General features: G+C 31.4%; 3 protein-coding genes across 3 annotated transcripts; 1 reads left to right on the forward strand and 2 right to left on the reverse strand.

Annotated features, from left to right (window-relative positions):
* Positions 1 to 1,177: 1,177 nt before the first annotated feature.
* Positions 1,178 to 3,699, reverse strand: LOC114193157. Its single transcript, XM_028082864.1, has 2 exons — positions 3,196 to 3,699; positions 1,178 to 2,721 (listed from the first exon to the last, which is right to left on the reverse strand). The coding sequence occupies exon 1, from the start codon at positions 3,592 to 3,594 to the stop codon at positions 3,241 to 3,243; it is 354 nt and encodes a 117-aa protein (XP_027938665.1). The 5' UTR covers positions 3,595 to 3,699; the 3' UTR covers positions 1,178 to 2,721; positions 3,196 to 3,240.
* Positions 3,700 to 4,863: 1,164 nt separating this feature from the next.
* On the reverse strand, positions 4,864 to 8,563 carry LOC114193751. The gene is made up of 7 exons (XM_028083666.1): positions 7,984 to 8,563; positions 7,704 to 7,792; positions 7,450 to 7,609; positions 6,354 to 6,449; positions 6,103 to 6,225; positions 5,746 to 6,008; positions 4,864 to 5,557 (listed from the first exon to the last, which is right to left on the reverse strand). The coding sequence occupies exons 1-7, from the start codon at positions 8,150 to 8,152 to the stop codon at positions 5,447 to 5,449; spliced, it is 1,011 nt and encodes a 336-aa protein (XP_027939467.1). The 5' UTR covers positions 8,153 to 8,563; the 3' UTR covers positions 4,864 to 5,446.
* Positions 8,564 to 10,258: 1,695 nt separating this feature from the next.
* LOC114193377 (origin of replication complex subunit 2) lies at positions 10,259 to 13,455 on the forward strand. Its single transcript, XM_028083143.1, has 6 exons — positions 10,259 to 10,502; positions 10,589 to 10,695; positions 10,790 to 10,922; positions 11,593 to 11,881; positions 12,677 to 12,901; positions 12,980 to 13,455. The coding sequence occupies exons 1-6, from the start codon at positions 10,362 to 10,364 to the stop codon at positions 13,174 to 13,176; spliced, it is 1,092 nt and encodes a 363-aa protein (XP_027938944.1). The 5' UTR covers positions 10,259 to 10,361; the 3' UTR covers positions 13,177 to 13,455.
* Positions 13,456 to 14,968: the final 1,513 nt, after the last annotated feature.

A 14,968-nucleotide genomic window follows, 5' to 3' on the forward strand; every position in this document is an offset into this window, starting at 1 on the left:
CTTATTTAAAAGATAAAAGTAAAAAAAAAAAGTGTGCATAAAAAATCTCCTTTAAATAAAGATATATTTAAATATATATAATTTTTTTATATTATTATTATTATTATTATTATTAGTATTTATAATTGAAAACGTTACATTTTAATATACTAAATTTCAAGATTATGCAATTTAAATAAAAAATATTCTCTTCTTTTTGTGTATATAAATTCTTATTAATTTTATCTTTTAAGGAATTATTTTTTAAATTTAATCATTTTTTTCAAATTTATCATTTTTTAAATTTAAATTTTCCTTTAAATTAAAATAATTATTTATAATAAAAAATTACCCATAAATAAATAAAAATTATCTAATAAAATTATAACAATTATTTATACTTATTCTAAAAATTATAATAATAATTTTGTTATGTTTGTTATTATAAGAAAAGGAAGAAGATAAATTATTTAATTAAAAATTACAAGATAATTAAAATTTATCTCTATTAAATGATAAAATTTTCAAATAAAAGTAGTATGGATTTTCAATTGATTTTTTTTTATTACATGGAAGATTCTGTCGCCTTTGTTTTTGTTATGCTTTCTCCTTATATCAACAAGATACTGTAGTTGACCAATTATTTTCAAGCATTAAATGTAGAAAAGATTCCAAATTGACATTTTTTTCCCTAGACACAAGACTTGAGTTCTTTTAGAATAATATAGTAAAAAAAAAGGTTACCCATAAGTTCTTTTAAACTAATGTGGAAAAAAAATGATTTATGTTATGGAAAAAAGTGACTGAAGTTCTTTTAGAATAGGGTATTGACAGCATTCATTTATTAATATTTTAAGGAAATGGGAGTCCCATTACATTATTTTAGTGAAAGAGCAATAATGTCATTATAGTGTAAGATATTGTTATAAAAGACTATGTATTGCTGTTAGGATTGCACTGTTTTTGTTTGGCCTAAAATCGTATAGTCCCTAAATCGTATTGTGGTGCTCAAATCGCATTGTTGTTCTTCTCTATTGAAGTTGCGTGTGTCCTTTTATGTCATAGCACTGCACACCCCAAAACAGTGAAGCTCTGCATTGTCTCTTCTCTATTTTAATGTTTCAAATACATATACAAATCTTTAATTCACAACTAAACATTTTAAAATATTCATTTACCAAGACTTAAAACAACTTTATCAATTCAAAAGAATGCTAACTATTTATTTCCAACCACTAACTAATACAACAATAATCTCTATTGTCTTCCAACGGATTGCAAACAACAATCATCAAATTCACAAAATGAAATACATACAATATTATTTTAATATTTTAAATACACATTCAAATCGTCAATACACGACTAAACTATTTCAGTACACTTACATTATTTTCTCTTTCACCTATTAAAGTATATGCTGCAAACTTGCATACACCACATTAATAACAACAATCAATAGTAAAGTACTAAAGTATTCATTTACCAACACTTAAAAATAACATTATCAATTGAAAAGAATGTTAACTATTAATTTCCAACTACTTGATACAAAAATAATTCAAATGTCTTCCTACCGTATGTTTTGGTTCCTAACAAATTCACACCAAAGGCTTTTCGAAAAAATTATATTGGAAATCACTGCTCACCCAAACTGTTACTTTCAACATCCATTTGGTTTTTTTCAAAAAAGTGTTCATAAATATTATCAAAACACAAACCAACATCCTATACGAAAAATCCATCCCCATCTAACTATATTTTTATATATAAGTCACTATTTCCAAACATTGTCATCCTTCCCTCTGTTTTGAAATATCCATTTTCAACTTAAAAAACAATTTTCCAAACCAGTTCTCAAAATCATAACAATTTTCAAAACATTTTCACAAAAATAAATGACCATTTACATCTTTTATTATCAAATCAAAACTGAAACCCTGTATAATTCTAAAAATCATTACCTGATTTTTTTTTTCCACTCAATGAAACCACCGAAGCACACATACCACCAACAAAAACAAACACACCGCAAATCCTCTCAAAATCCATCAAAAACAATGCAAGCCACAAATCACCACAATCCGGAAACACGCCCTACAACCTAACAACCATCTTCAACAGCAAGGGGAGAGTGAATAACAAATTGCAAACAATATTCTACAAAACCACAAAATGAAATACCCCCATAACACTGTGATCTAAGACTCTAAGTCAGGGACACTTTTATTCAAGTCAAAGTCATGTATTTGACATTCTCAACTATAGGTCTCTACCATAGAGCAGCACCAGACTCAAATATATAAGATTAGGAGGAGAAAATAAAAAATTTTCAGATACTATAATTTTAACAGGAGATACACATCTCCACTCTCGTGGATATATATAGGTAAGCCATTGCCCACATTCGGGCGAATGAAGACGAGGAGGAACAATCACAAACCTGACTGACCGGGAGATGGAGTGACAATGTGCATGATTAAAAATTATGAAATTCACTTTTGAAGCCATAAAAATATAGATGAGCAAAAGAATTAAGGTGGAGTTGTTGAAGATTGAGAAATGCAAGCTTTGTTCTTCAGTGTGGGAGTTAGAGGAGTGAAAATGAAAAGGGATGGGTTCATTGTTGGAGGGATAATTCTCAAAACATGTATACGCCAGCTTGACTTCGGTTGCAAGTGTCACTCCTAATCAACGAAAAGTACCACGAGTGAAAACCCTCAGAACATCCTTTGTGATCCCCTGAAAATCAGCTCAAACAAACCATTACAATTATCTCTAATCCAAAGCTAAATTTGTAAAATTAACTATGGATTTAACTTATATTTACAAACTGAGTTTCTGAAACTAATTTTTCTTCTGCAAAATTGAGTTTCTGAGTCAAACTTAAATGTGAAATTATTAGGTATGTTGCGATGATCTTCGTTTTATTTTTTTTATGTTAAAGACCAGCGTCTCCCACTGTATTTGTCATTGATTCTTCATGGTTGCTACATTCTACGATGTTGTTAATATGAAATTATGATGAATTTTACATTATTGCTTGTTTCTCTTTGATAGGAACGGGGATATTTTGTTCTTACTTGGAAAAATCCATTTCCTGTCAATGTTGCTATTGGTTAGAATTTAGAAGTAACAAAACCAGATATCATCGATCACAATCATATTCCAAACAATATTGATAAAGAAAAACAAGATCAATTCGAAACAACTTACAGTTCAAGATTCACAAGAATCGCGACGAAACGAGACGACGCGTTGTCATTTGGAGGAGGCTTGAAGGTGCTGAGAAGCGAGATCGATCAGCGAGTTTAGTTTTGCGAGCGCGGAGGCTTTGTCGGGAGGGCACTTCGCAAGAGAAAGGTTCAGTGATCGGAGCGCCTCGTCTAGATTCCCGGCGGCGAGGGCGGCGCAGCCCGCCTTGTAGGCCTCGTCGGCCACGTGCGCGTCGTATCCCTCGTCTGCGTCGAGCATAGCGGTGGCGCGTGAGTGTTCCATAGCCGAGATCGCAGAGTCGATCTCCGCCATCAGCGCCTCCGGCGTCGCCGCGATTATCTTCACGCCGTCGAAAACGTTCCAGTGGTGAACCTTACTCGAACCCGAAACAGAACCCATGTCCACGAGATCCCGTTAAGCGGTTAGAGTGTTGGTGAGAAAAAGAGACAAACGATCGAGAAAGTATTTTGCGTTTCTTGCATAGAAAACCGTTTAACAAAGGGAAAATATTGCTTAACTTAAAAGGGTCTGAATTATTTATTGTGAAAAAATTTTGTTTATATTATACGATGGTAACTATTTTTATTAAAATAATTATAATAATAATTTTTTAATTTTAATAATTATTTCTTTTTATGGTTATAAAAAACATATAAATACACAAGTGAAAATCAGTTTTCACAAGTTTTGATTATTAAAATAATAATTACAATAACCATAGAGATTTATATATATATATATATATATATATATATATATATATATATATATATATATATATATATATATATATATATATATATATATTCTAAAACTGTTTTATGATCATCTGATAAAATTGACAAAAGTAATTCTTTTAATTTAAAAAATAGTATTTATTTATTTAAAAGATAAAAACAGTAAACAAATATGTGTATTAAAACGGAAAATTCTCTATATATAATAGTATAGTATAGATAACACCTGAATAGAAATTTATTCAGATTATACAATTTTACATCTTATCCTATACGTACTTAATTTTAATTAAAATGTTTTTGTTCTTTCCATTCCTATATAATAATTATTTAATATTTTTTCATTCAAAGAATATTATTTTTGTATACAATTTTAAGTGAATAATCTATCATACTTGCTTTAGTTTTCATATTTCATGTACATCTAAGTGTGTTAATATATTTTTTTTTCTTCTCTTACCACAACTAATAATTCTTTCACCATGTAAATTAAACTGATTATAATTTAAAATAATACTATTTTATCTTACAAATTTTAAATGACAAATATAAAAACAACTTTTTTATAAAAAAACAGCAATTAAAAACGAACAAAAGAGAAAGAGTAATCAAGAACTTCAAATATATTTTAGTCTTCAACCCACAGTTCATTCCTAAAGAGCTAAATCTTATAATGGAAACCATTAAGGATCTGACTGAACAAATTCTTGTAATGCTTCTATGAACAAGAAATATAATAAATATTTTGATTCCAATAAAATAATTATATTACTTTCTTTCTCTATTCCACACGATTATTTAAAGAGCAGAAGACAAATGGATATAATTGATAAAAAAAAAAGTAATTAATGTTACATGAACATTGTAACTGACAAATACATAAAAATAAAAATTTCAAAACAATCAAACACCTAAAAATATCTAATAAATGGAATACCTATTTATATATTCACATACATGAACTATGATTATAATGGATCATATGAAAGGCAAAGAAGAGACAGAGGATTTTGATGATCACCACCAACATGAACAACATTATAAATCCCAGATACAAGTGAATTATGATTTCAGCTACCTCACAACAAAACAATTTCCTCATCAGTTAGTGCATGTTAGCTTCACCTTTTGGTGAAGACTCAACAGGAAAACAACACTTCCCATAGCACTTTCAAAGGAACGAAATATTTGACCAAGAATCTACAAATCCCATTACATCATCTAAGAATCTATCTAAGAAATAAAACAAACAAACCTAATTCACCCCACCTCAGTCTTGGACTGGTCTTCTTGAGGGAAAAATCCTTGGCAATGAGACAGAAACCAAGTCTTAAATATGTAAATGACCATAAGGGAGAACTCTTTGATCCCCATCTCAACCATTGATGATAAAGGCATAAACATGAAGAACAAACAGTACAATCCACAAAGCATGTCAAAGCCAGCTTTGAGTGTCTGCAATCTACAAGGTAGGTCTGCACTCTATTTGATCATGTTAACTTTGATTGTTTATCTCATGTGCTGACAACTCCAGAGGCCCATGGAACCACCAATGGTGCAGTTGGGTGTGAATTTCGATACCATTCAGGATACTCATCCTTAAAATTTAGTTTGGGTTTCTCAGCCTGTGTTCAGAATACCAAGTACATCATTGAATGTTAGTATGAAAAGCTATTACAGTATGAGTGCAGTATGAAGCTTCTTATACCTTCATTCAATCACAAATTGCATTGTAAGGTGACTTTGTTGAACATCAACAACTTTAAAATTCAAGAGCATTTTGTATGAATCACATTCATAGATTGCAACTTACATATTTGAGCCAGCATTCCTGATATTTGTGCTGATAGATATCTGGTGAATGACACCCATATTCTGATGGGCAATAAACCCAAATATTGCATTTCTTTTCACCTTCTTTGGCACGTTTAGCCTGGTCCAAGCAAGCCTTACAGCAATCGGCTGCACTATCTTTATGATGAGTAAGGCCCCATCTCACGGCGGCGCCACCATAATCCGTATGAAGTTCGTTATTGCATTCAGGTGGAAGAGGCCTACCAGGAAGAACTTCCTCCTCTGAAGAGAATGTGGACTTAGTACATACAAAAATTAACTTTCTGCATGCAAAAATATGTACACACTTCCACATTCTAATTAGCAACTTTTTTACCTATCTCTGACTCATCCTCAGGTTTGTCATTATGTTCTTCATTAGCAACCTCAATAGGTATCCAAAGGCCAATTTCTTCAGAAACCACAGCCCAATCAGACTCCAAAGCTCTTAGTAGCATTCCTACGAAATTGAAAAAAAAAATTATATACGAAAAGCATTCATTGGTAATGTGTAAAGGAACAAACTTCGCCTAAATGTGTCAGCAACCCATTCAAACGGCAAAGAGGAACATAATATTTTGTTCATACCTTCCTCATCATGTGGAATGATCGAGTTTGAAGTCCCTTTAACAACAGCCAACTTAACTTCTTCCAATTTTTGTTTGCGCCAATTTTCAACTGCTTCTGTATAAGTTAATGTTAAAAATATATCAGCATCAAAATATCTTCCACATTGTACACAAATTACCATTTACATAACAACTTGATATAAAATGGCCTTCAATGCAGAAGATGAATCGCATTCTAAGGCATAATTTGACCATGTGACAGTGAAATAAATGATTAGTTATGCAATAAAACAAACAAAATACAAACATATAAATGTTCAGAAAAAAATATATAAAACATCTCAATACAACAAAATGAAAGATTTCCTTTTCTTATTTTTTTTTTGGCCCAACACCAAAGGCTGTTGTCTATAGGGGTTTACAGTAGGAAACCAAAAGGGGAGGTTTTTACCTTCAACACCATGAACACAGTCATTTTAAATGAATTAATCTGTACAAATCTACATAACATGCAATAGTATGAGGAAAAGAAACAGTTATATAGGCCTCCTGCAATAAGCTATAAAATAATTGCTCTTATGAATGTTTTACATCCTCCCCTTCCCAACCCCAAAAGAAATGATAGATACATCATTTCTGTAAATATAACGTGAAAATACTGAATAATTTCGTTCTTTCATAAATCAAAGGCATAATGAAACTTTTGGACATTCATTAGTGTTAAAAATGTCCCAGACCAAATTAGGAATATGGCCAAGGTACTCATTATCAGGCTTGGACAATCCTTACCCCTTCAGCTAAATTTTAAACAACAAAGATCTAGTTTCCTCATTAAACAACAAAATACATACTATATGACTAATCAGCAAGAAACAAACATTTAAATAAAAGAAAACGTCTATTAACGCATCATATCTGAGAAAATTCAAGTTTACTCTAGAGCTTTTTACAATGCATCAGTTATAAATGCAAGTGGCGATAAAAAACTCAATGTTTTAAGGACAGAAAAACGACAAAACTAGTGTTAACAATACTATTCCTGAGATCCTGTTCCTCTTGTCTCACATGGCAACAACATTAATTCTAACAAGAAATTCTTATCGGCACACACTCACCTCGCTCCTTAGCCATGAACTGGGAGTGGGAGACATTTTCGCTGTTTCCCTTCAAGCTACCTAGTTTCTGCATAACCTCATCAATTATTTTCTGTTTCAAATGCCGTGGCAACTCAACCACCACATCTTCTCTTGAAAACTCCCCTCCTAACTCCTCCACCTATTTGCAGAAGTTTCACAACATCAACTTCAGATTAACTTCACAAAAAATGTTTGCTCCTGGCAGGTACAAAAAAACGGTTCATACTTCATACCAATTTCACTAATTCCGCCGGTTTGTAATCCTTCCTGATTCGGTTAGACTCTTCCATCTTTCGAATCTGATCTGGCTTATACACCGCAACTGAAAACACAAACCAAATTAAAAGCGAAAAGTGTTGAAAACAAAGAAATTGAACATTTTCCTGTCTCAAACAAAAGACCTTGTAGGGAAGGTTCAAAATTTTCCATATAGGATAAACTTTTTGCCACCATTTCTTGTGTTATTAGGAGAAACAGAAAGAAAAACATCCTGAAAAGATTGACATGACTTACTGTTTCGTGCAACTCTATCAGAGTAGATATAAAGAGAAGCATAGAGAGAACGCAGAGTGTAGAGAGCAACAACAATGTTGAAAAAGCAAACTAAAAGAGTTATTTTCGTGCAGGAACAATTCCAGTTCCCTCTATGGTGAAGTTGAAGCCTCCACTCCCCTCTCGCCATTTCCCTCGCTTTTTCTTCCGTTCCCCTTCTATCCTCATCCCACCATTGCCCACTTTCTCTTTCCGAATCAAAACCAGGAAAAGGTTGCAACTTTGGCAAGATTTTGCGACCCCAAAATGAAATTAGATCGTGGGTGCCTAGTTTTGTTGTGGGTGCTGGAGCATTAAGACAGAACTGGTCGTGTGCTAACGTACGCTTTGTCGTCTGAGAACGGTTGGAATTGGATGGATCAGTCAATCATTTCGGTGGTTCCCCCTCATCATTCGTGGTGGACCTGCTGCTCCTGCTAAGGTGCACACCGATTCAAAGCACTGTGTTGTTCCTGTGCATGGCAGCTAACGTGCGCCTATCTGAAAACATTGATGGAGTTCTGTTACTTTCATGCTTTTTATTTATTTTGATCAAATTAGTTTTAATTATTATTAGCTATAAAAATAATTGTATTTGTGTTTGTTAATTGCTGTCATTGATTAAAACAACGATAAATAACATCATTGATATCAATAATTTGTCAAAATTAAACTTTATGTATCGATTTATGTTGAAAAGTAATTAATATATTGGCTTAATTACTTATTCTAGTTTACGTTTTCCACTTTTGATGTGATATTTTTCATTTTTTTTAATAAATATTATGATCTATTTCATTTGTTTGTTAGGATGATTAGTTACACATGCAACGTAACTAAACATTAATTGAATAATGTAAAATAAATAAGTGTATGTTTAATCATACCATCCATTTCATGACTAATTATCTTATAGAAATTGTAATTTCATCAACTGAAACATTAAATTATACAAATATACATGATTTCGTTTTTGACTTTTAAAAAGTATTTATTAATTTTAAATATTTAACCTTTTATAATTGTTTTCTTTTAGTCTTTATTACTAAGCTAACAAACAATAATTTAAATTTGGATAATTAGATAATATGTATGCATAATTTAATTAAGTAACACGTATATTATTCAACATGAATATGGTAATTATATATATATATATATATATATATATATATATATATATATATATTACTTTAACTTTTACAAATAATTTAATTTTAATATTGTTTCAGGTTTAGTTAAGACAAACTCTACACGAAGAATTTAGTTAACTTTTATCTTCATTTTCATTTTATCTTAAAATCATGGTGGTAAGAAGTGAGTCATTGTAACTTTAAATAAAAAAAAAAATGTTATATAGATAACAGAAGAACATTTTAATATCTTTTTACAGGTGAATATGTTTTTCGATAATTATACCATTAATAAGTGTGGATCTTCGTCCGATAATTTCACCTAAGGGACTGGGAATAAGATAAAACGATTGTATTCTAATCTTTTTAGCAAGTCAATTTTCGGGAACGAGGCCTAAAAAAAGAGCATTATTTTAAGATGCATACTTATGATAATTTTTCATTTGTGAATTGTGTAAATTTTTGCATTGATATACATAAATTAAACTTTGTTAAATAGGTCCAATTTAGCTATTATTCTAATAAAAACAAAAACTTTAATAGTTAAACAGTGTCAATGTAAAAATATTATCTAGAACTAGCGTAACGCTATCCCGTATGTGTGTATGATTGTTTAAATATGCATAATATTATATTAGTAGCAGGTGGTAATATTATAATGTTATTAAGTTAATATATATATATATATATATATATATATTAAAATTATATTTATTAAAAATAAAGTAAAATATATCAGAACAGATAAAAGAATACCCATTGATAAATAAAAAAAAGAAAAGAAGCAGAGACATCTGATTTTATAAAAAATTTATAAAAATAACAATCAATTTTTAAAAATTTAATAAATTATTATATTTAAAAGATAAAATCGATATTTTAAAAAATAAACACAAAAAATGAAATCCTTTATATATAATTATAGATTACAATTAATTTGATTTCTACGATATTTATTATTTATTATAAAAATAATAAATCATCATCAGGTAATTTTGATCGAAAAAAAAAAACCATGGATAGCCTATATTTTTCATTTTCAAATAAAACGGAAAGTTTTGTCAAAGACGCAAATCGGGTATATATAAGGAACCGTCAATGATTTAGGGAAACCCGACCCGGTGGAATATGGCGGGAAAATCGCCTAGGGTACAAGAGCATAGAGAAGAAAGAAACTGTATCACAAATTTTCGTCAACACTGTTTCCTTTGTTTCGTTGATTGAAGAATGGATACCAACGGCAGTTGGGACGAGGACGAGGACGAAGAGTTCGAGTTCTCAAGAAACTATTTTCTGGCGAAGGAGCTTGCTTCCTCGGCCAAAAAATCGAAGCACAAACTCACAGACATCGACGTTGTTGACGAACAGGTATCACTCATAATTGTAATTTTTAAAATGATGTTCCATTCCCCTTCATTATCCTCCCCAATCACTGCGATTTCACAATTTACCAGGAATTGAGGGAAGCTGCATCGCGAATTCAACCCAAGCATGAAGACGAGATCGCTCTCTTATTGGACTCCTATAAAACTATGTACCCTGAATGGCTTTTGGCGCTAAGGTTCGTTTGAATGTGGTTTTATTTTTTCCAAAAGTGAATTTTGTTTTTTTTTCTTATTTTTTGTTTTTTGTTTTTTGCTACATGGATGATTCAGGTGTGGTTTCGGGCTTCTAATGTATGGATTTGGATCTAAGAAGACTTTGATTGAAGATTTTGCTTCGACGGCTCTGACTGAGTATTCTGTAGTTGTTATTAATGGATATCTTCAATCCATCAACTTAAAACAGGTTTTTTTTTTTTTTCTTCACTAACTTTTTTCCATTTATATGATATGTTTGAATAGAACTCTTTCTGTTGTGTAAAAAGAAGGAGAAAAGTAAAAGATCAAACTTAGGCATTATTTGTTTACTATAAAGCATTTGTTGTAAGATTTGTCTGTCTCTAGAGCATATTTGCAAGTGTTTTTCTCCTTAGCAGATTTTTTTATTTTTTTCTAAATGTCTGGTTCCTGAGCACTCGAGTAGAACATGTGAAGAAAACAGAAGAGGATGATGAAATATCCTCCAGTTCTGCTTTTGTTTTTTAAAATGATTTCAAAACTTAAATACACACTCTGGATGGGAGATTGGCTGTTAAGCACTGTGGAATTGTTTTACAAAACAATTTTTTTAAGAAAAAGTGAGAATAGAATCAAACATGCCCTTATATTTTGCTCCTTAAGCATATTTGGAACTGTTCTTCAATTAGAATTTCAGTTTCACTTTGCATTAAAAAATAAAATAGGTTACTAAGGTAAAACTCTAAATCAAATAGGAGAACAACACCAAAAGCACGCAAGGGAAGTCTTGTTCTATAGTAAATGCTTGTATGAAGTTGATGAGTGTGATGTGCCCTTCTAAGCATGTTCTTCTCGTCGTACATCACTAATACATTATATGTTTTCTTAAAATATATTAGGCTATGATAGCTTTAGCTGAAGTTCTGTGGGACCAAATAAAAACAAAACGAAGGGTTTCACATCGGGAATTGCCAAAGAACCAATTTAATTCTCAATCAATGGAAGAACTTCTCACATTCTTGGATCAAGCAGAAATAGATGATGTTGATTTTTTTGTTTGTGTCGTTATTCACAATATTGATGGACCTGGATTGAGGGACTCTGAAACCCAACAGTACCTTGCTCGACTAGCTGCCTGTGCCCGTATTCGCATTGTTGCCACTATTGACCACGTCAATGCTCCACTGTGTAAGTATAGTCAGCAGTGTTACTCTGTCTTTGCAGAATGTTTTATCTCTTGTAAATTGTAATTTGTAAGTGTTATCTTGGATGTGCCTTAAGCATGGGTATAGTTATATATTATTATTTCAAGGTTTATTTTGTTCTGCTATATTTTCTATTTGTGGTTCATTGAGTGCTTGAATAGAACTTGAATGATGCAATATTAATTTGCAAATAAAGGTATAAATGCCTTTGTAAATGAAATGCTATAACTTTTTTTATCTATACTGCACATTCTTAGAGGTCGTCTGAGGTTCTGATCATATTTCATATGTTTAACTGACAATAGGACTAACTAATATCACCCTTTCATAAAGTTGAAGAATCCAAACACTTATTGGTCATGGTACATAAAATTGAAACTGTTAATAACGTGCACTTCTTTGAAGTTGTTTGTAGGAAAAAGAAAATGATCAGGTAATAAAATTTGGAGTCCGCTGTCTGAGGAAAAGATGGTTAAATAATTCATGGGTTTGGTCATGTGAGAAGAGGACCTGCAGAAATGTTTATAAGAAGAGTCGATCAAGTGGGGAGTAGTCCAATATTTAGAATTAGAGGTAGTGGAATACCTAACGAAACTCGGTAGAAACATTGAAAAGGACTTCTTAGATCTAAATGGCCTCTTTGAAGACCTGATTCTGATATAATACAAGGCTGTGGGAAGTTTTTTATGTCTTTTTAGCAATAGAAATGACGGATATTTCACTTAAAGGTTTTTTGTAGTCTCTGTTTATTGCTTAACAATTTCATCTTCTGATGCAGTTTGGGACAAAAATATGGCCCACACGCAGTTCAATTGGTGCTGGTATCACGTTCCTACTTTTGCCCCTTACAAGGTTGAAGGCATGTTTTATCCTATGATTCTTGCTCATGGCAGTGCCAGCCAAACTGTCAAAACAGCCACAATAGTTTTGCTAAGTTTGACACGTAATGCTCAGAGTGTATTCAAAGTTCTTGCTGAACATCAACTCTCTCACCCTGACGAAGGCAAGTTTATATCATTTACTTGGATTTGATGTTCTTTTCAAACCCAAGATTTGTTAAATATTTTTCTTTATTTTATAGGAATGCCAATTAGTGATCTCTACTCAGTGTGTCGAGAACGTTTCCTTGTTAGCAGTCAAGTTACCCTGAACTCTCATCTAACTGAATTTAAAGACCATGAGCTGGTCAAGATTAAAAAGCATTCTGATGGTCAAGATTGCTTGCACATCCCACTGACAGCAGAAGCACTTCAGAAAGTGGTGCTTGAGATCAATTAGTGAATTCAAATGAAATTGAATGTGGAAGCAAACTAGTTAAATGGAAAATTTCCACTATTGGATGATTAAGCAGGCTCTGTTTATGAATCAATGATAACCATGGAGATTTAGGTCAAATATGTCTGTCTCCTCAAATTGAAGGTTGTAGGATTGTTGAATATCACAAGTTTTAGGCGGAGAACAAAGGTGATACTCATAGGATGTTGTTCTTAACTTTGGGAAAATGTATAAAAGACAATGGTTTATTAAATAAGTTATTTTGGTAACTCCAAATTGAAATTGGTACTTCCAAAAGTTTTAATCTTTTTGATATTCAATGTTTAGTAAATATATTAATTTGGTCCTGCAATTGTTATTTCTACATTAAAAATATTGACATGTTAATTTTGATAACATCTCACACACAAGTAATACAGATTTTGGAGATACTAATTTTAATAATAATAATTGTGTAGATATCATTGAAAAACAAGAGACAATTATAGTGTGGCTACAGCCACGTTCTCTGCCGTGGTAATAAGACGTGGAATTTGAAACATAACAAGAAAAAGAAAGAAAAAACAAGAAACGCGTCCCATTTGTGAACCTTGTTGGATGGGGGCAACATGTCAAGAGAGTAGAGACCATGTGTTTTGGAATCCAAATCACACATAACGTGGGAGGATGTATTCATTAATGAATTATTAATTCATGGTTTTGACACGGTCTCACCCTTACCCTGCATGGCAATATAATCACTGCATTTTCATGGAAGACATGTATTACCAAACCATTGTTCGCACATTAATAAGCAGAAAAAACATGATTCAACCCCTTGGTTTTGGCTTATGATGTCTGAAAGCAGCAGAAGCAATGAATGAGGTGTAGTGAGCTGTACCCAATACGCGTATTTGAAATTTTGATGGCAACACTTGCTTGAGAATGTGGAAGTTTACAGCTTCCAAAAAGCACGTTCAAGTCCAAGCCTTTCTGGCTTGACTAGTTGGTGGAGCATCTTATACGCCTAAAAGTAATAAAAAAGAAGAATATCATAACTTTGGGTTCGGGTCTACCCTCTTCATCTCATCCTCATTATAATGCGTTACAGAAGGATGGAATCACAAAAAAAAAAAAAAATTAGTAGACAATTTTATTTATTGCATGGTTAGCAAAAAACACTAACCTTTTATGAAGAAAAAATGTCTAATTTCTATTATTAATACTTGTTTAGAGTTTAGTCTAATAAAAAAATAAAGGGTTTAAATATGTTTTTGGTCTATTAACTTTCAATGAATTTTGAAATTATACTTTGGACCAATTTGATCATTTATCTTTCGAAATACGTGGATTTAACTCTTTTAATCAAATTTTGTTAAGTTTATTTGATGTTTCGCACGCATTTCATGATTATATTTAAGTTATTTATATTGTTTGACATATTTTTGCTTTAATATTAAGTCAAATACTATTATGAAACACGTTTGAAATGTTAAATAAATTTAACAAAATTTGATTAAAAAGACTTAATCCACGTATTTTCAAATATCAAACACTAAATTAGTTCAAAGTTTCGAAATGAACTATTCAAAATTCATTGAAAGTTAAGAGTTAAGAGAGTAAAAACATATTTAACCTAAAAATAAATATCATATATCTTACTAAAAATGCTTCTCATACCACTGAAAACCTTTTTAAGAAATTACCATTCGATATTACGATATTCATTTGAAAGTAACTAATTTTATTTACCGTCAAGTTTACAAACCCTACTTTTTTGGGACACTGCCCCTGTTCTCTAAAAAGCATAGCCATG

Source organism: Vigna unguiculata, chromosome 8, assembly GCF_004118075.2.
Source record: "Vigna unguiculata cultivar IT97K-499-35 chromosome 8, ASM411807v1, whole genome shotgun sequence".
In the NCBI taxonomy this organism is placed as follows: domain Eukaryota; kingdom Viridiplantae; phylum Streptophyta; class Magnoliopsida; order Fabales; family Fabaceae; genus Vigna; species Vigna unguiculata.